Source organism: Heloderma suspectum, chromosome 1, assembly GCF_057233095.1.
Source record: "Heloderma suspectum isolate Gila_16-S chromosome 1, 16-S_ref, whole genome shotgun sequence".
NCBI classification, from domain to species: Eukaryota; Metazoa; Chordata; class Lepidosauria; order Squamata; family Helodermatidae; genus Heloderma; species Heloderma suspectum.
Window position 1 is genome coordinate 148,572,000 of NC_139458.1, and position 21,484 is coordinate 148,593,483.

A 21,484-nucleotide genomic window follows, 5' to 3' on the forward strand; every position below is an offset into this window, starting at 1 on the left:
TGTAGATAGGAGTTGAACCAGCATAAAACAATGCCCCCAACCCCCAGTCCACGTGGTCCAGGAGGATACCATGATGACTGGTATCAAAAATCAAGTAAGGGTAACAAAGCCACACTTCCTCTTCCCTCTCCCAATAAAGGTCATCCATCAGGGCATCTCAATTCCAATTCCATTCTATAAGCAGCTTGGAAACCAGACTGAAAATGGGTCAGCTTGATTTCTTATATGTAGATAAAATGTACATTATTTAAAGCAGTGTACAATCCATTGACTCACCACACAGAATTCAACAATAAAACAACAGCTAAAACACTGACTTCTTAAAAAGGCACAAACATTAAAATGCCTGGGTGATTAAAAAAAAAAAGTAAAAAAGTTTCAGCCTAGCATCAGAAAGATTGCAATGGGGACACCAGTAGAGCCTCTAGAAAAGGGCATTCCATAGCTGGGGAGCCATTGTTGCGAAAGCATTTTCTTTTGTTGGGACATGCCGTATGTCTGATAGAGGCAATGATACTCCAAGAAGGCCTCAACAGAATATCTTAACACATGGACAAGCTGGTATGAAGCACTCTTTCAGGTGTCTTGGTCCCAAGCTGTTTTAAGCTTTAATGGTAAGCAGGACAGGAAGGTCTGGCGTGCTATGGTTCATGGGGTCACGAAGAGTCGGACACGACTGAATGACTGAACAACAACAACAACAACAACCAACACCTTGATTTGGGTCTGGAAATGAAAAGGTAGTTGGTGAAGTTCTTTTAAAACTGATGTAATATGTGTGAACCTGGCCATACAGAGTGTGGCAGCCATATTCTGTACCAACTGAAGCTTCTGAGACATCCTCAAGGGCAGCCTCTGTAACAGCTAATTAGTATATGGATAAAATATCATAAGGAATTAAAACAGCAGGATATCTGCCCACTGTGACTCTCTCTCTCTCTCTCTCTCTTTTCTTTAGCCTTATGCAGGCATTTGCCTGCCTGTGTGTTGGACAAAAGCACATAGGGGGATGTGGGTATGCATGTAGGCTCTGCTCCCAGCATCCTCACATGCCCAGCTTCCATTTAGACCTTCGGCGATTGATTACAAAGATCTTTATATGGCTATTGAAGTACGTTCAGTTGAACGCGCTGACAGAGGATACATGATCGCAAACCCTGCCTTATCAGGGTTTCCGGTCATAGAACCTTTGTAAGCAAGTTCAACTGGACATGTTTACAGAGCAATATACATTATTTATTTATTTTAAACATCTATATCACGCCCTATATCACTGAGATCTCAGGGCAGCGTTCAGATAAAATCAATTTAAACACAATAAAACAATAAATAATGTAAACAGCTAAATACATATTGAATATTAAACAAGCTAATACCAATTAAAATCTAAAACAATAAGGCATTTCAAACAGTGTGCTACTTTAGGGAATGCATTTAGCTCTCAAAGATATACACAACTTCGCAGCCAAGCATGAAGGTCTAAATGGACGCAAAGCACATGGGAACATTGGGGATGGGGCTTACATGAGTGCCCACATCCCCCTACACATGAGCAGGCAAAAGCCTGCATAGGGCTTTTGAAAGCCAGAAAGACAGCACTCTATCTTTGAAAGCCAACAAGGCAGAACAACAGCAGAAAATGGACTTCTGCTGCATGTACATAATGCCCCGTTTTTGGTTCCCTGGAGCTACATTTCCAGGATCACATGCAAAACCCTTGCAGCTGTCCCTAACTATATATGTAGGAATGGGAGTAATCTCTAGCAACTTGTCCCTATTAGCCACTGTGCCTATACAAAAGTACCCAGGAATAGTAATCCTGAAGCAAATGCAGTGCCAGGTCTCAACGTATTGCACCAATAAGCAAGAATTCCCAGCCTGTGACAAGCATTTATAGGGTTAGAATTCAAAAGAGGCGGGTCTGTGATAACCTATGTAGCAGGCCTAGTAATAAAGGGGCTGTCAGGGTTCCCCTTATGACCTGGACCCCCTGAGCAGCTCCTTAAGGATTTCTTGCCTCCTTAAGAGTCCCAGTTATCTTTTTTTATCTTCCCCTTCCAAGTAACATGGAGTTTAGGCTGTAGAAATGGGTGACTGACACTCTAGGCACAGGTTTTAACCACAACAGTTTTCCAGTAAATTAAAGCAAGCGAAGCCCAACTAAACGTATTTACACAATAGAACTGGATGATACAAAAGGCATTAAGAGAAAATAAAAATTGCAAAACACAAGTTCCTTTACCCTAGCTGTACTTACACTCCTCTGACCTGGTTCTCCCTGCTCTCTCCTCAGGTTCTGCTCTCACTTCTAGGGGTGCACGGAACTCACCTTCCAGTCTGCCGGGGAGGTCCATGGGGGGAGAGGTGATCCATTCCTCCCCCTGGAATCCTGCCCGGCCAGCTCCGCTCCATGGCGAGTCCACGGAGCTGCCGGCCAGGTCCATCCGCTGCCGCCCTGCTTGTCTTCGGATGCAAATGGCATCCGGCATAATGGTCGCCATTTGCGTCCCTGCCATTTGCCATGATAGGCTACGTAAAGATTTGCGTAGCCTATCACGGCTAACAGCAGGGGCGCAAATGGCGTCTGCTACGCTGGATGCTATTTGCGTCCGAAGACAGGCAGGAGCAGACGGGACAGGTGGTAGTGGATGGCTGGCAGAAGGTAGGATCCAGCCCCGCGCGGATTCCCCCGGGTGGCAGAGGTTAGTCTTTCATTCCGCCATGGACTCCAGGGGGGTGGATTCTTAGAATCCAGCCTCATTGGAGTGTGTGGCGGAATTCTCCGCTAGGGTTGGTGGAGAATTTCTCCCCGAAACTTCGGGGGGCCGAGCGCCAATGTGTTCGGCCCCCTGGAGAAGTTCCGGGGAGAAATTCTCCGCACCCCCCACCCCCCGCACCCCCCCCCCGGGACGGGACTTACCTTTGCCGAATGTCCCTCCCGGCGGCAGGTCCCAGCGGCGGTTCATCGGGTCTTCATCAGGGGCGGGGGCGGCAGCCGATCTTTCGACCGGCTGCTGCCGCTGCCATTCCAATAAAACTAAAAAAAAAAAAAACGCCCCCGTGATAGGCTATTGGCCCTCATCATATTGGCCCCTCATATTGGCCCCGTGATAGCTTTTCTCAGTGGGAGGAGGCGCTTCGCTGCTCTCCCCCCGAAGTTCTGGCTGGGGGGGAAGGCTTCCCGCCTCGCCCGGCCGAAATTCAGGCAGGGGGGGAGGCTTCCCGCCTCACCCGGCCGAAATTCAGGCCGGGGAGGAGGCGCCTCGCCTCGCCCGGCCGCGAAATAAAAAGTTAAAAAAAAATCGCCCCCATGATAGGCTACGTGACGATTAATGTAGCCTATCACGGCTAGATCTGCAAAGTCAGCCGTGATAGGCCACGTAAATCGTCACGTAGCCTATCACGGGTGACTTTAAAAAAAAAAAAGCACGTACGGCTAATGGCGGCCCCCATAGGGAGCCGCCATTAACATTCCTTATTTGGTCGCTGTAGTCTACGTAAAGATTACGTAGACTACGGCGAAAATAAGGGCAACGCTATTTTAAGATACTGATTTTAAGAAAAATCAAAAGGCTGTCAACAATGGAGGGCCATGGTGTGGCTAGCTATATCACTCGTCAGAAATTACATCATAAAAATAAAGTTCATCGAATGAACACCCAAGCTGGTGAATGTAGCACATTCTTCCCAAGTATGAGAAATACGTATCCCTGCAAGAGAGGTGCAACCTTGAGTTAATATGTGAAGAGCACAGCGCAGAAGCGAGAAACAAATGTGAGTTTATTATACAATAAAATATTTGTGTCAAAGGGTCCTTAGAGAAGCTTTTACTCCATAATGCTATCCCATATAATCTGCTGTAACTCAGAAAGTCTAATCTGGCATTCAGATCTGGATTTGCAAAGTTTAAAACTGCACATGAAATCCTAGTGAAGAAGGTACAGTACACCCTCAAGTTCTGATGCATCTGGGAATCCAGAAGAAAACAAAATATGTGGTTTTAGTGCACAATATCCCCCCCCCCATGAATTAATTAGATACAAGGATCTCATGGGTGTGAACTAGGAAGTGGTATAGGGAAAAGACGAGCCAACATTATTCTAAGAAAGCAAAAGAGAATGAATGAATGAATGAATGAATGAGGCAAGTAAATAAGTTTAGAAGGCAGGAGACTTTGGATTCTGTTTCATCCCTGATTAGGGATGTCGTGGATGCCCGAGCCTGACTGGGTCCCGGAGTCTGTCGGGCCCCCCACACCTACAACCCCTGGATCACACCCACCATTTTGCCACTTTTTTAACAGAAAAAAAGGAGCGTAAAAATGCACATATTTCAATATGCACAGTTTGGGGCTGGGAAAGCTTAATATGCATAATATTATTAGAGGCATTATGCCCAGGGTGAGTGCAGGTGACTTGCTGAGCTTGTGGGGGTTTGGGTCTCGGAGGGGCAAGCAGGGATGGCACTTCAGCAGGTGCCTGGAGAACCTGAGCTGGGGTGGGTTCGCTCATCCCTGTTCATGATATTTGAGAGATTGTGTCAAGGTCTTTCACATTTCAGTCTCATCGTTTCAGATAAAGATTTCAGAGTATTGTTATTGCATGCTTTACTTCCACAATGGCACTCCAGATGGCATACATGGGGTTTCCAGTAGGGATGTACGAATCCCACTCACCCGTCCGTTCTGGGGCATCAGCAGTGGAGGGGAGGCACTCCGTCCCTCCCCCCCGGAATCCTCCCTGGCCAGCTCCGCTCTGCGGCGACTCCGTGAACCCGCCGGCTGGGGCTGGCCACACCTGGAATTCTGGCTGCGGCTGGGCTGCTGTGGCCGCAAATATGCGGCCGCTATGCCGGCCGCCATTTGCATGGCTGCCAAGCCGTGATAGGCTATGTAAGTATTTATGTAGCCTATCATGGCAAAAGGCAGCCACGCAAATGGCAGCCACTACGCCATTTGCGTGGCTCCCTTTTGCCGTGATAGGCTACGTAAATACCTATGTAGCCTATCACGGCAAAGAGCAGGGGCACAAATGGCTTAGCGGCCACCGTTTGTGCCCCTGCTCTTTGCCATGATAGGCTACGTAAGTATTTACGTAGCCTATCACGGCAAAAGGAAGCCACGCAAATGGTGGCCGCTACGCCGGCCGCCATTTGCGGCCACAGCAACCCAGCAGCAGCCAGGGGACCAGCCGGAGTCACCACTGCTGCCGCCGCATCTGCTGCCAGGTAAGCTCCGTTCCAGGGGGGAGGCCGTTCCGCCACAGATTCGGGGGGGGGGTGGATTCTAAAGAATCCAGCATCACTGGAATCCATGGCGGAATGCTCTGACATCCCTAGTTTCCAGGCAGTATACCATCTGGGCATTGACCAGACTGAGATTTCCTTAGCTTCAGCTAGGGATGTATGAAAGTCACTTACCCTTTCGCAGGTTTGATTCGCGGTGGGGGGGAGGCGCTCCGACCCTCCCCTCGGAATCCTCCCTGGCCGGCTCTGCTCTGCAGCGGCTTTGCGGAGCCACCAGCCAGGGCCGTCCATAGTCGGAGTTCCGGCCACTTGCACGGCTTCCTTTTGCCGTGATAGGCTACGGAAATACTTACATAGCCTAATATGGAAAGAGCAGGGACGCAAATGGCGTAGCGGCTGCCGTTTGCGTCCTTCCCTGCTCTTTGCTGTGATAGGCTACATAAATACTTACATAGCCTATCATGGCAGCCTGACAGGACGCAAATGGCAGCTGCCATTTGCAGCTGCAGCAACCGGCTGAAAGACCAGCCACTGGAGCCGCCGCTCCAGGTAAATTTCATTCCAGGGGGATTCCACGGGGTGGTGTGGGGTGGGAGGGCATTCCGCCATGGGTTTAGGGGGGCCTAATCCATGGCGGAATTCTCCGCTATCCGTAGCTTCAGCAAGGTTGCTGTATCATATGCCTGGACATGATTTCTGTATCATTTCTGTATAAATGATATAGAAAATTCCCAGCTTACCTGGATGTAACTCATGATACATTTCAAATGTGACCCATTAGTTCAGATATGCATTGAGCAATTGGATCATATGATACTCTATGGCAGAGTTATGAAGTGACAAGTAAGAAGATGGACAGCAGTCCTGCTGAACTATTGTTCATGCTTCTCTATAGTAATACTTGGGAAAAAAAAACCCAATAAACTACTCATACCTCCAGCTAGAATATTTACAGTGTTCCCCCCCCCCCACCAACAGATGGTAGGACAGTGGTGTCATTAAATATAATTTCATCCCTTATGGTACCCTGTTGGTATGTCTTCTACTTTTACGTTAATGAAACCTCTAGTGGGTAGGTAAGCTCAGTGGCATAGATATTTAATGGAACTTGTAATAGATACAGTATACTTGGAGAAAATGTGCCATCAGCATATGTCTACAGCAATGAAAATGGGAAACAAGCCAATGAAACTAACTCCAGATTTTGAAAGTTTGAGACTAGCACAGTGTAGATGATTAAAAATGCAATGGAAGGTAGCTTAATTAGTTTCTTCCATGCATACTGTAACCAGGCAAGTTTAAGAAAGTTCAGCCAGCAGTATAGTAAACAAGATACTGCAGACAATAATGTAATAGTGATGCTGGAAGATAACAACATTAAGGATACACTTAATAAGTCAGCTCAATAATCTTTGTGACCAAATGCTCAATACTCCTTCTAGCTCAATAATCCTTCTAGCCCCATGTCTGTTGCCTCTGACAGAGGGCAATACAAGAAAGCTAAACAGAGTCTAGGGAAAGGATGGAGAAACAATGGTTGTTTAATTCATTACTCATGTGGGAGTCCTGAGTGGAAAAAGACTGGATAGTAATGGAATCAATTCTAATAAAATAATAATACTTCTGAACACCAATTCTATCTTATGGGAAGATTAAGGAAGCACAATTCAAAGGGCATGCGATATGCAGTTAGAAGCAGGACATGAGTCTGGGATCTCATACTGCTTCATAAAAACATATGAACATAAGAAGAGCCCTGCTGGATCAGACCAAGGGTCCATCCAGTCCAGCATTCTGTTCACATAGTGGCCAACCAGCTGCTGACTGGCAACCAGGGCAAGAGTGCAACAGCACCCTCCCACCCATGTTCCCCAGCAACTGGTACCTAGGCATACGTAGACTTCCAGAGTGTCTGCTCCATATGAGAGAGTCAAACTAGACATGACATTATGCACACAATTAGTCATTGTCTGATGGTTGTATAAAAAAATAGCTTAAGGTGCGACACAGGGGCTGGCACAGATCAGGATACAGATTTGGAAGAGAGGGGCTTTCACTCTTTGGTCCCACCACAATCCTGATCTGGATCTTCCTCCCCTGCTGCTAGCTGCAGCAGTAAGGAAGATCCCATTGGCACTAAGAGTGCATATTAGTCTACTCTTAGTAGGAATAGACAAATCTATCAATTTTGGTCTCTCTCCATTTTCTAATTTTATTTTTCCAGTTGTAGATTTGGTTCATCCCATTTCCATGTCAGCTTGAGATATATATCTATACTTTAAAAAAAAAAAAACTTAACACAAACATGTGTAGACCTTTTTGTGTGCATTTTTCATTATACATAATTTTACCCAGTATATGCATTTTGCAAGCAATTTCAAGCAATATAGTGAATGATCAATATGCAAACATGCACATTTGCAAAAATGCACATTTTCACGCTTACACAAGTATGTGCATTTTTGTGATCACCATTTTATTTTATTTTTAAATGGCAACTGTGGAGCTTGATGAGGCTGCCAGGGTGAGTGCAGACTGCTCATGGAGTGAGGGAGGGGCTCGAGCCTGGTCCGGGGACCAGCACGTAGGGGCAGGGTCTGGGCAGGCATCCAGAGAACCCGGACGGGGATGGGTTCATACATCCCTCCTCACACATTCATAAAGTGTATGCCCCAAATCCTCTGAGGCATCACAGGGGGTCCTTGGGATATGCTCTCAGTCTACATGGCTTTCTTTTTTGATCTTATGAATATGGTTAATGTAGTATATAATGCAGGAAGCAAACACTTCAAATTCAAATTGCAGTTGCCATAGATCTGGCTGCTAAATGTGATGGTGGGTGCATGTTCTCATGTCTGGTGTGTTAAAAACAAGCATTTCTGGTCTCTGATTTCCACATTAGCTACAGAGGATAGAATAATATAGGCTCTTCTTCTAGGAATGTAACCTTTCTTGATCTCAAAAGTATTACACAAGTTTTTTTTAAGCACACAAATGTTAACATTTAAATATGCATAATGGGGATACCCCATGGTGTCAGGGTGGAAACTGATCCCATAGAGCCCTAGAGCAGTTCTGATTCTGAGGAAGAGCAACAACCTGTGGGAGAGGAGCTCGCTCATCGCTCACAGGCACAGCGGCAGGGAGAGATTCCTCCTGCCTGCATTCCTGAGAGAGATAGTGACCCTGGCAGTGAGAGAGTGGTGGAGGGGGGCTTGCTGGATGCTCAGCGCAGACTCAGGAAGCGGCAACAGATGGAGGGCGCCGAGAGGAGGTGCTTTGCCCGCTTGGCGCTACGACAACGGTCGCGTCCTGAGGAGCCACGTGTAAGAGGGAGGACCTCTCCATAGCCCATACATTTTGAGGTTTCCCACTCTTCTCCTTCAAATGGGGACCAACTGCCTTACCTGGAGCTTAGGCTACTCTGCTAACTACCCCAATGCAGTTCCTTGCTTAGTTGCTGGTGATTAGCATCTGAAAGAGTCATTAAGCTGTAAAGGAATAAAGCCTTGGAAAGAATTCCCTTTCATCTGTGTCTTGAGTTGGCTATTGGAGGGGACTGTAAGAGGCAGCTGGGGTGCTCCTGACACATGGCGCCACTGTGGTGCCATGGAAAATTTAAACTTTTTTAGGGATGGCGGAGAATTTCTCCCCGAAACTTCGGGGGGACGAGCGCCAACGTGTTCGGCCCCCCGAACAAGTTTCAGGGAGAAATACGCCGCCCCCCCCGCACCCCGCACACACCCCCAGGATGGGACTTACCTTTGTTGAATGTCCCTCCCGGCGGCGGGTCCGGCCGGTGGTTCGGCGGGTGTTCGTCCGGGGTGGGAGCGGCAGCCGGTCTTTCGACCGGCTGCCGCTGCCGCCATTCCAATAAAAGAAAAAAAAAACGCCCCCGTGATAGGCTACGTGACGATTAACGTAGATTTACGTAGACTACGGTGAAAATAAGGGCAACGCTATTTGCGTTGCCCTTATTTTCGCCATAGTCTACGTAAAGATTTACGTACACTACAGCGACCAAATAAGGAACGCGAATGGCGGCTCCCTATGGGGGCCACCATTTGCGTACGCGCTTTTTTTTTTTTTTTAAGTCACCCGTGATAGGCTACGTGACGCTTAACGTAGCCTATCATGGCTGACTTTGCATATCTAGCCATGATAGGCTACGTTAATCGTCACGTAGCCTATCATGGGGGCGTTTTTTTTAAAAAAAAAAAACTTTTGAGTTCGCGGCCGGGCGAGGCGAGGCGCCTCCTCCCCAGCCTGAATTTCGGCCGGGCGAGGTGGGAAGCCTCCCCCCCGGCCTGAATTTCAGCCGGGCGAGGTGGGAAGCCTCGCCCCCCGGCCTGAACTTTGCGGGGGGAGCAGCGAAGCGCCTCCCCCCACCGCGAACAAGCTTCGAGGACAGGTAAGTGACTTTCATCCACCCCTAACTTTTATGCACATTTTTCTTTTGAAAGCAGCTTGATTAAACAAATGACCCTGACCACGAAAACAGCAGCAATCAATATTCTTATCTCCTAAGTATTAATCCAAGTGGTTTCTGAACTTGATAATGGGCCTGTTCGCATGTCACAACAGCCCACTCTAGGTTACTTTGTCTGTTCTTCAAACAACCCCTGCTGCCTGGGTTCGTATGACACAACAAGCCACAGCAAGCTGAGCACCCCCAGACATCATGCAAAAATGGTGCCCATGGCGTGCCCTGCATGACTCAACAGCCCCCACAGTAAATTAAGCCATGGTGGGCTGTCATGTCACATTGTGTGAACCAGGCCATTATTAGTGCAATCAGTGATTTTCAATGGTCAAGTATTTGCTATACAACAAAAGGTTATTGTGGCTGATTTTAAATCTCTCTGTCTGAATTGCACCCAGTCAATAGAAGGTCCATAAATTGAATCCTGCTCACTAAGCTTTCTCACCAGCAGACCAGACATTATTGAGAAAATGGAAAAAAACGTTTCCCTCCCCATATCCCAAAAAATCTGTTGGGCCAGGTATGTCCTTGCATGTGCTTTGTGTTGCCTATCCCTGGTCCAAAGTATTCAAAATATTATATACCTTTATCTCAGCAGCACTGAGACACTTCATTTCTGAACTGAAAATGCCAAATCTGTTTAGGCTCTCCTACCATGGAAGCCGTTCTATGTAACAGATAATTTTATCTGTGGTCTGTTGTTCATTTTCTAGTTCTATATGAGAGAGAGAGAGAGAGAGAGAGCGCTCCACTGATTTTTACTGCATCATTATAATTTTGGTCAGGTGTAAAAAGAAAAGTGGAAACCTTATTCTTCAGAGTATAACTCTTTGGGGGCATAAAGGGGAAGATGTCTATTTTACGCATCCAGTGCTTCTTTCTTTCTTTCTTTCTTTCTTTCTTTCTTTCTTTCTTTCTTTTAACTTTCTTCTCTTCCTCCCCAAGCTCCAAATCAAATCCTGTATAAGTTATTAAGTGCAAACATGCATAATTAAATATATAGTTTGTGTAACTGCTTTTCTGAAGAGAATTGGCTACCTATTGTGGAGATGTGCATCAAAACAGAAATCCACATGTACTCCGATTAGGGATGTCAGAGAACTCTGCAATGGAACCAAATGACTTAGGATTTTCATCAGTCCACAGACTCCACAGTGGGCCAGCTTTTCCCCTGTTGGGTGGATTCCACAGACTTGCAGACTGGTGTTGTTTTTTTTTAACTTTCCTGAATTTTGCACAAATTTCATCAGAGGAAAATATGCAATTTTTTTTTTAAAAAAACACCCAAAATTGCACATTTTCCCCACAGGCTAAAGCCTGAAAATACAGATTTTTTTGGGGGGGGGGGAATTGCACATGTTCGCATGTGCGATTTTGCACAACTGCATATTTGCGCAACTGCACATTTGCGCAAATTCAGAAACAAAAAAATCTGATTCTAGAAAGGCACCTGACAATCCATGAAAGAGAGATGGAATGGACTTTACACAATCTATACATCCCTAACTCAGATGTACACAAATGTCATTTGTAAGCATGGAGATTTTCATTCATTTCAGTGAAGGAGGCCATTCTGAATTCTAGGCAGGACAGAGAGCTGGCCCAAAACTAAAAGTGTACACTTTTCCCCTAGAAGATGTTCATCCTCAGCTCTTTTCTTATCTCTGGGGAATGGAAATTCTACACAGCTGAAGGATGACCATCGAGAATGTCTCTTTATCAGTACTTATTGTTCTAAGACAAATGGATGTCTAACCTAAGAGGGAGCTCTTGGTCAAACCTATCCATCTGAAAAGGATACAGGGTTGGATTGAGACTTTTAATAATAGTGTACTAGAATATAATACCATAGAACTTATTTCTCTGTCTGAGGCCCCAAAGAGACATTACTTTAAATCCATATCCAGTGGCTATGTCTTTTTTTTTTCTTTTCATTTTTACTTTAGAGTAGGTGCAGGGGTCCAATCTACATCTTAAAAGCCCTCCTCCCCTCATGCTAGGGTCCTGATTGATATCAGGCCTCCTGCACCTATTCTAGAGGGGTTTTGTTTGTTTTTAAAGTGTAGCTCCTAGATATGGATTTAAAATACTGTTTGTTTGGGCCCTAAAGTTACTGGCATCATAATTTGCTGGCACTCATAGTGAAGGCACACACAAAAATCAGGCTTTGCGTCCATCTTATACGATTCTACTGAACTCACACAAGCTTTTTTTTCATAAACGGACAGCCTAGTTCACCTCTTATCTTTCATTGATCATATGTTGATCATATGTTTCCATGTGGAAAATTTAAACAAAGGTAAATTTCCATAGTTACCATTCTTCCTTGTCTGCATCACAATTACAAAAGTATCTCAGATCCAAGCAGCTTTCTTCCAATCCACATGCACACTGCTGGATTCCCGGAAGAGACCCTCCCCAGTAAGGATGTCTTTCATTGGCACGACCAACCCACCAAACAAATGGCATTCCATCTGGGGAAACAAACAGAGAAGAACTGCCATTAGAAATATGAATTAGTTAGACAAATCAGGAACAGACATAGGAAGGCCTTGTACTTGTTGCAGCTGGGATGGAATCTCTTTCTGTTATATATATATATATATATATATATATATATATAAAATAAACGTTGGAGCTGAGTATTTTGAATTCATCTTTTCAAATCCGCATATTCAACTGTATCCATTTTTTGTAAGTCTGATTGAGCTCAACTATGGGCAGTATCCAACAGGGTCACTCCATCTCTGGCATTTCCATCACACTCGCAGGACCTGCTGCTTGTGCAATCAGACTTTGGATCTTCTAAGAAGAACCCCAGAAATGAGCAGAAACACTTGTTTTGGGTTGGGACTGGCCAGTGGAGCTCCCTGCCCCATTCCATAAATGACAATTTCTGCTCATTTCAGTTGTTTTTAGAAATGCCGGAGCCCCATTGCACAAGCAGTGGATCCTGTGAGTGCACAGGCACACCAGGATACTACCCTTGAGTGGATAATTGTATTTATTTATTTCATTTATAGCCCACCATTTTTCCTCTTTAAGAAACATAATCCTCCTCTCCATTTTATCCTCATAACAACAACCCTGTGAGGTACATTGGGCTGACAGTCTATGACTGGCCCAAAGTCACCTAGTGAGCTTCCATGGCTGAGTGGCGACTAGAACCTGGATCTCCCAGCTCCCAGTCCAACACTCTAGTTACCACACCACACTGGCACTTTTAAACTGAAGTTATGATAACATTATAAGCCTAAAATATATATTAAAATGAATACATTGATAAATTATCCTTTAGAATGGTAAAGATTTTCCCTCTGAGGTGACTACAACCATTTAATCTCTAGAGCAGTTTACAGAAGAGCTTAGAGGTTATTGCAAAGCTGGAGTTTCAAATGCAATTATTCATTCTGAGAAACTCCTATGATGGCAATAATCGTGCATTTTTGCAATTATCAGTGGAAAATTCCAGTAAGTTTCATTAACAACACTGACAGTGCATTTCACTGACAAGGAGGACTACACTACAAGGACTACAGCAACTGACATCTCTTGTTAAAGGAGTACAATCTTGTAGGCTGTGCTATAAATGCTTTTATCTCAAAACTGCTACTCTTTGGAATGTAGAAGGGAAACTATAGCTGGTGTTTCAGAAGCTACATTAAGAGTAAAAATGTCTCTCTCTTACATCATGCATGTGATGGAACAGGTTTTCTCTGTACCTGTAGACTGGATGGTGAGGAGAACACCACCGGGCATATGCAAAGTGCCCTTTCCTCAGTGATAAACAGTACCATAGTGGTAAATTCTGATTGCAGGAGTTCATCATGTCTGTATGTTTATAACCACCACAACCACCACACAAAAAATACCCAATTTGATAGGATCAGCATTACTGCTATCCTATGCATAGTTAACTGAGAGTGAGCTTCCACTGAACTCAGTGGTGCTTACTTCTGACTGCATAGGTTCCACATGTAAAACACATTGAGCTTTAAGGCAAGATCTTCAGCCAGCTGAAAAGCAACCTTTAGCTTTTAATTAGAGAAGGGGGGGAAGGAAACCATCATGAAAAACTATGTTGCCATTTATCCTGCTAGGATGAAGTAGGAACTCCATCAAAGAAAATGAAAGAAGTATCCAGAAGCCTCAGTTTGATTATTTATTGCATCCTATACTTCCTGTACCTGTCACAAGCAATAGTGAAATGTGAAAGCCTCAATATCACCTCATTCACTCATCAGTCCAAAGAGAGTCCCCCAATTACCTGGACACTCCTGCAGATAATATCACCATTCCCGCTTTGAAATAAGGCCTGGATCTGCATTCCCCCATATTCCTGCTCCACTACACCACTGATGATAAATCACCTGCCCCACACAGCCCCACACCCCATTTATCAATTCTGAAGATGCTGATAGGTCAGGCAGCATGACTCCCAGGCAAGATTCAGGCCTGGTAAGGAGGAACCACTCCATAATCACACTTCTATTCTTCTGTTCCTTAGTACAGCCTATTGTAATAAAAAAGAGAAAGGAAATAAGAAACAGATTTACTGGAAAGTTAGGCAGTGATAATGGTGCTATGTTTTGCCTTCTGTCCTGCAACATAATGACAAGAAAACCTCTTGAGAATGGACAGTTGATGCTGCTGCTGAGGAAGTAGGAAAACTTTGGGATCTCCTGGAAATCCCCCCATCTATCTGGGCTATAGGGTATGGTTGAGCTGCATTAGTGGCCACTAATAAATGATAAGTACTTAAGGAATACCCATTTCTATAACAGTGCATTAGTGTCTCAGGATTAGACAGTCTTGATGTAAATTTACCAACAATAAGGCTTAAGGCTGCCAAAGGAGAGAGACTAGGAAGGAAGGGGAGGAAGAAGTAAGGAAGGCATCCCAAAGTCACTGGAGAAAGAATTGCCTCTGATGAAAGTGTTCTTCAAACAGTACTACGTTTTGGTCTTAACTTCTCGATCCTTTATCCGTTATAAAAGTAGATAGAAGCACAGTTTAGCATGAAGTTGTGGAATCTTGAGAATTCAAACAACAATATTAACAAGAAATCTGGCATGCAAAAATAAATTGTATTTTGTACAAACTAGGCTCCTCTCTACTTAAAATATTAGCAACAGCTAATTACATTACATATGGGCATAGCAAGAAATTAAAAAATATTGAAACATGAAAGGAGGTTAATGATGAAGTACAGTGGACTAATTAAATAACTTGAGAAGAACTGTGCAAAGTCAGCTTTGCATTCTGACTTTTCCACTGCAAACTATTCCAAAAACCGATGAAACTAATGGCACAATCCTATGTTCAGTCAGACATAAATCCCACTTGAGTTTAATGGGGTTACACCCAAGTAAGTGAGTAGAGGACTGAAGTCTAAGAGAAGAAGCACCATTTTCAGGTCATCATAAATTAGGAGATATGAACTTTGACCAATGCCCAAGGGTGCTCATTATAAAAACAGAAAGTACAACAATATGAATTCCCCTAGAACATATCCTCTGATTTTGCATTTTTTCTAACTTCTGTATATAACTTGGAATGTTAATGTATATTATTATCAATATATTCTTTTAAAATTATGATTGCAAAAGATTATGGAGAAAAAGTAGCTCCTGATAGCTCCCATCTTTTCCACTCTAAAGCCAGTCATCCAGCTAGGCATGATGCCTGCAAAAACTGATGCAGCTATAACCCCTGTTGTGAATAGAGCAAGTCCCATCACCATTTTAAAGTGTTTTCCTAATGCCTTGACTCCAAAATATCAATTTTCCTTAAAAGGTGAGCTAATGCAGGACTGGTTAAATAGGTTGCAAGCATGTGCACACTTTCCTTTAATGGTATGAATGAGAAGAGTAGTTCCTACACCCTATTCAGCAGATGTGGGATTTCTGGAATATGGAAATGCCATACTTCCTACTTGATTCCAAATGCAATGAAGCTTCATTATTCACCTATTGAGTGGCTACTGAGTGGCTATCCAGACCCCTACAGAAGAGAGGTACCATATAGGAAAAATGGGAAAACTCACCATAAAACTGAATAAACTAGTACCCATTAAGGTTAGGAATCTAAAGCCCAAAGATGAAGATTCCATAAAAGGATCCATGTGCGAAGATAAATTAAACACCTTGGTTGAGGACCTATGGGGGTGTGTGGCCAAGACGAAGAAAGAAGTAGGTATAGCACATCCTCCCTATCAGACTATCAGTTATGTTTTTCATAGAGCTTGCAGGCACATCCAAGTGTAGTTAGGATTAGCAATCTAATTTAACTGACAACATAAATAGACACAACAGAAGTTATCTGTCTAATTAAAAATGTGCTAATTTAAGGGAAGACAATATTTAGCTTTAAAATGCAACTTTGTGTGGCTATTAGGAAATAATAGTGAACATTAATCAAAGTCAAGCTGCATATTATTGTTTCTTGGGTAGGATCATTAAGCTAGAGCATAGACATATGATAAACAGCCATTATCAGGGTATTAAGAATTAACAGGTTTTATAATATCTTCTCTGTGTTTGTCTGTATCTATTTTATTGTACTAAACAAACCAAAAGATTTATGAAAGTCCCTCAAAGTAGTACACTTGCCAAAGCTTGGGTCATTTAAAACCAGGCTAATAGAGAACTTGCTAATACACTGGAGGGAACAATCTGACAAGGGAAAGGGAATAGTCTTCTATGGTCTAATATATCTTTTAAAGTATCTCTTGTAGCAGCTGATTCTGCCACTAAGAAATGAAATAGTATCTCACTTGAACTGCAATGAGAGGACGAATGAGGGCCATACAGACACTCCTATAGGTTCAACAAAACAACACTTAACACATGCTTTAGAAGGATTTAATCATGCTGTTACTGTTGTACATTTGCTTAACATGCCCTTCAGAAGTGATTTAATTATATTGCAATGCTTAAAAAGAATTCCACAGTGTGCCCTCATACATGGCCAGTTTAGATGGACCAAAACAAAGCAACCCCCCACCCAACACACGCACGCACGCACGCGCACGCAAACAATGAATCTGCCCATATACTACCTGTCAATGGCAAGTGGATTGTAGTTCACAAGAATTTATGTCATAATTTGTTGGTCTTTAAGGTGCTGCAACAGACTAACATGGCTACCTCTTTCGAAATCGCATATACTAGCTGTTGTTGTTGTTTTTTTACATAGGATATCATCATATGCATGACCTAGTGGGTTAGTTCCAGGCTTAGCCATACTTAAGAGTAGACCCATTGTATTCAGTGGGACTAAAGTTAGTCAAGATGAACTTAAGTCCCATTCATTTCAATGGGTCTAATCTAAGTATGAGTAAGTCTGGAACCAACCCAAGGCCTGCCCTAGTGTGTGTGTGTGTGTGTGTGTGTGTGTGTGTGTGAAATAATGACTTTGGAAAATAAATCTCTGAATAATGTTCCCCCAAAGTGGGTAGTTTTCAAGAATCCCTGATTCCTGCATTGTTATACTAAAATATTGGGGTACCTGAATTAAGAGCAAATAACACTGGAGAAGTAAGGGAAGTTGCCTGTAGTCAAGAAAATAACTGATATTCCAGCTTTTGTTTGCAAACATGTTACTTGTCCTTTACTTGCTATTGCATGAGGTATGTGGCTCTTTTTCTCCACTCTTCCAACATATATACTGGAACTATTTCCACTGCTTGCCCATGTGGATGCTTACTACCAGGGCTGTGCATAGACTCTCCCACTTCGCTTTGGATGCCACTTTGGACCTTCCAAAGCAGCCCTGCTTCACTTCATGCCACTTCTGACCCAATTCACTTCACTTTGGATTTGAATCCAAAGCAAGCTGAGGATATCGGAATTATTTGGATTTGACGTTGTCCCATTGAATTGCATTGGAAAACAGAAACAACCATAACTTTTTCAGTTTTCATGGTAAATACATGAAATTTGGGGACCTGTCAGCCCGTATGGAGGAGATTCCACCTGCCAAAGTTCAGAGTTTGGCAAGTAGTTTTTGTGCTAGGCACAGATAAAATATGCTGTTCTCAAAAATTCAAACCAAAGGTCATAAAGGAATAATCAGAGAAAATAGGTATTTAAGCGGTGATTAGGAGGAGGTCACTACCTAATCTCTGCTGTAGCTTTGAAGTGCAAATAACCCCTCTCTCCTTTCCTATTCAGCTTCACAGTGGTCTTAGGCTCCCTTTGGCTGAATTTGCTCGAGTTTGCTGAGATTCTCCAAACTTCACTCCAAGGTTCAGTTCACCTTAGTCTAGGGTTGTCAGAGAATTCTGCCATGGATTCTTTAGAATTTGCCCCCCCCCAGAGTCCGTGGTGGAATGGCCTCCCTCCTGCCACCCCGTGGAATCCCCCTGGGATGGACCTACGTGGTGGCAGATGTGGCGGCAGTGGATGAAGCGGCAGCGGCGGCTCTGGCCGCTGCCGGGCTGCTGTGGCTGCAAATGGCAGCTGTTGTAGCGGCCGCCATTTGCGTCCCTATGCTAGCCTGTGATAGGCTACGTATATATTTACATAGCCTATCACAGCTTATGCAAATGGCCATTTGCGTCCCTGCTTTAGCCATGATAGGCTACGTAAATATTTACATAGCCTATCACGGGCTAGCGTAGGGATGCAAATGGTGTCCCCTACGCAGGATACCATTTGCGGCCGCAGCAGCCCAGCAGTGGATGGAGGCCCTGCTGAGGATTGGCCTGGCCGGCAGCTCCGTGGACTGGCCTCAGAGCAAAGCCAGCTGGGTAGGATTCTGCGGGGGGGGGGGAGAAACGGATCATCTCCCCCCCCATCGAGGATTCTGGGGGGAGGAACAGATCACCTTCCCCCACCTGCGGACCCCAGCGGATCCAGGTAAGTGGGGTCTCGTACACCCCTACCTCTGTCCCATTTTCATTGCAACCTGTTTTACTTTTTGTTTGAAAGTGAAAAGTGCACTTTCCCTCCAATGATTACAGTGTGAAAATGTTTTAAATTCATATTTTAAAGTTCACATTTTTCAAAAAATGCACACTTTTAAATACAATCACAAGTTTGGGAATTTTCTAGCTTTTCCCAAAAAATGTGCTCCCATTCGTGTTTGCATTTGTGGTTGCAAATGGGGCACGTTCTAATTATTTGTGAACTGAAACAAAATTCTCATATATCCCTTGATGAGCTCAAGCCCTGCTGTATCTGCTATCCCTAAAGAGCTTGTGCAAACTCTGGCATAGCTTGGCAACTACTATAGAACCTACCTGATAGAGTTCCATGTGAACAACTATACTCGTTCTTGTAATATCATTGTAGAATAGCACTAGCATCTATTTCCCTGTTACTCATGGTTCTTTAGATCCAACCCATAACACATTCTTTAAAAAAAAAGTATAGTTTTTTTTTTTTAAATAAATAATTTCAGATGGTATTTCACCTCTCAGATGTTTTGGTTGTGGTTCAGGTTGATCACAGAACCACCCAGACAATCTGTAGATGATAGGCCATATATACAATCCTTTAAGCAGTGGGCAATTATTATTATTATTATTATTATTATTATTCACCCTGACATTTTAAGTAGTTGAAACATTTTAACTGTTACAGATCGTTATTGTTTTAATATTGTATCAGTATTGTGTTTTAATTTGGTTGGAGAAACAGCTGAGAATTTTGTTTCATTCCTTTTTTTTTTTATAAGATCTTACCAAACTTCATAAAATTCTCTATAATTGAGATAGAAAGAACTGGAGATCTTTTTAAAAAATGCGGAGAGCAATCCCATGCCGCCTAGACAGAGTCTGGGGCAGAGTGTAGGATAGTTTGGATTCCTGGATCTGAGGCCAGAGACAGCACTCCAACCTTGGACCCAGGAGTCTGAGCTCTCCCTGCCCCTCACACCTGGCATGGAGAGAACCACACTGGCTGTCTCTCTGAGCTCGCAAATGCAAGCTCAGAGAGGAGAAAAAAAGGACGGTTCTGTGGGTGGGGAGGGGAGGAGACCTTATGTAAGCCACCTTATGAAGAATCCTCCAGCCTCCTTCTTTCGCTCTATACAGAGCCCTAGCTAGTTGGTTGAAATGGCCTCATCTAGCTAAACTGCAGTGCAGGGGAAGCACGGAGGTGAAGATCACCTCTGCTGTTCTTCCACTCTGCACTGGATGGCCATAAACCTCTGAGTTTGGAGGCTTACAGCACCCCCACAGGATTGTGCCCTGAATGTGGGAGAAAGTGAAACTAACAGATTCATCCATCTAGGCAGAGGGATTTGAGTGCTTAGCTCTTAAAAGTCCACGTTTGAATCCCTCTATATTCAAGCATGTCTGTGGTGCTGAATTGTGTCCCTGTTTTTTCATGCGATAGGCGGCGCAAATATTTTTTGCATAGCCTATCACGTGAAACAGCGGGGATGCAAATGGTGTCCATTATGCCATTTGCGGCTGTAAAGGTTTTAGTCTAAAGTAAATGCAGCCATTTACGGCTGCATTTACCTTAATCTAAGACCTTTATGGCCGCAAATGGCATACTGGATGCCATTTGCGTCTGCAGTCAATTCCCCTCAGCCAGCGATATGGCAATGGTGGCTGTATCGCTGGTGCTCCAAAGCTGGCCAGTGGCTCCGCAGGATCACCACAAGGAGGATCCGGCCAAACATGATTCCGGAGGGAGGTGGAGGTAAGTGCTTTGTTCCACCATGGACTCAATGGAGTCTGTGGCAGAATTCTCCACCATCCCTACCATTAGCTTAACGTCTGTTCCAGGTAAATTGGTTGAAAGCATTATTAAAAAATAAAATTAGTAAGCATATAGAAGGACAAGCCCTGCTGGCTTCCACCAAGGTAAGTCCTGTCTCACTAACCTTTTGGAGTTCTTTGAGAGTGTCAATAAACATGTAGACAGGGATGATCCAGTAGATATTGTTCACTTGGACTTCCAAAAGGCTTTTGACAAAGTCCCTCACCAAAGACTCCTGAGCAAACATAGCAGTCATGGCATAAGAGGACAGGTCCTCTTATGGATCAGTAACTGGTTAAAGAACAGAAGGCAGAGAGTAGGAATAAATGGTAAATTTCCCCAATGGAGGGACGTAAATAATGGGGTCCCACAGGGATCTGTATTAGGACCAATGCTTTTCAACCTGTTCATAAATGATCTGGAATTAGGAGTGAGCAGTGAAGTGGCCAAGTTTGCGGATGACACCAAATTATTTAGGTGGTTAAAACAAAAAGGGATTGGGAAGAGCTCCAAAAGGATCTCTCCAAACTGGGAGAATGGGCATCTAAATGGCATATGTGGTTCAATGTAAGCAAGTGTAAAGTGAGTGATGCACATTGGGGCAAAAAATCCCAACTTCAAGTATAGCCTGATGGGATGTGAGCTAGTGGTGACTGACCAGGAAAGAGATCTTGGGGTTGTGGTGGACAGCTCAATGAAGATGTCAACCCAGTGTGCAGCTGCTGTAAAAAAGGCAAACTCCATGTTAGGCATAATTAGAAAAGGAATTGAGAATAAAACTGCCAACATCATACTGCCCCTATACAAATCTATGATGTGACCACACTTGTGTACAGTGTGCAGTACAATATTGTGTACAGTTCTGGTCACCACACCTAAAACAAGATATTGTAGAGCTGGAAAAGGTGCAGAAAAGGGCAACTAAAATGATCAAGGGGCTGGAGCATCTCCCCTATGAGAGAAGATTAGAACAGCTGGGATTGTTTAGCTTGCAAAAAAGGAGGGTAAGGGGAGACATGATAGAGGTCTACAAAATTATGTG

The 21,484-nt window shown here is 44.0% G+C and overlaps 1 protein-coding gene across 1 annotated transcript in view; it reads right to left on the minus strand.

Moving 5' to 3' along the window:
* Positions 1–21,484, minus strand: part of CNTNAP5 (contactin associated protein family member 5) — a 664,045-nt gene that overhangs the window by 87,911 nt on the left and 554,650 nt on the right. Inside the window, exon 14 of the mRNA XM_084806776.1 lies at positions 12,045–12,201. Coding sequence (XP_084662902.1) covers positions 12,045–12,201 — 157 coding nt within the window. The remainder of the gene's footprint in view (positions 1–12,044; positions 12,202–21,484) is intronic.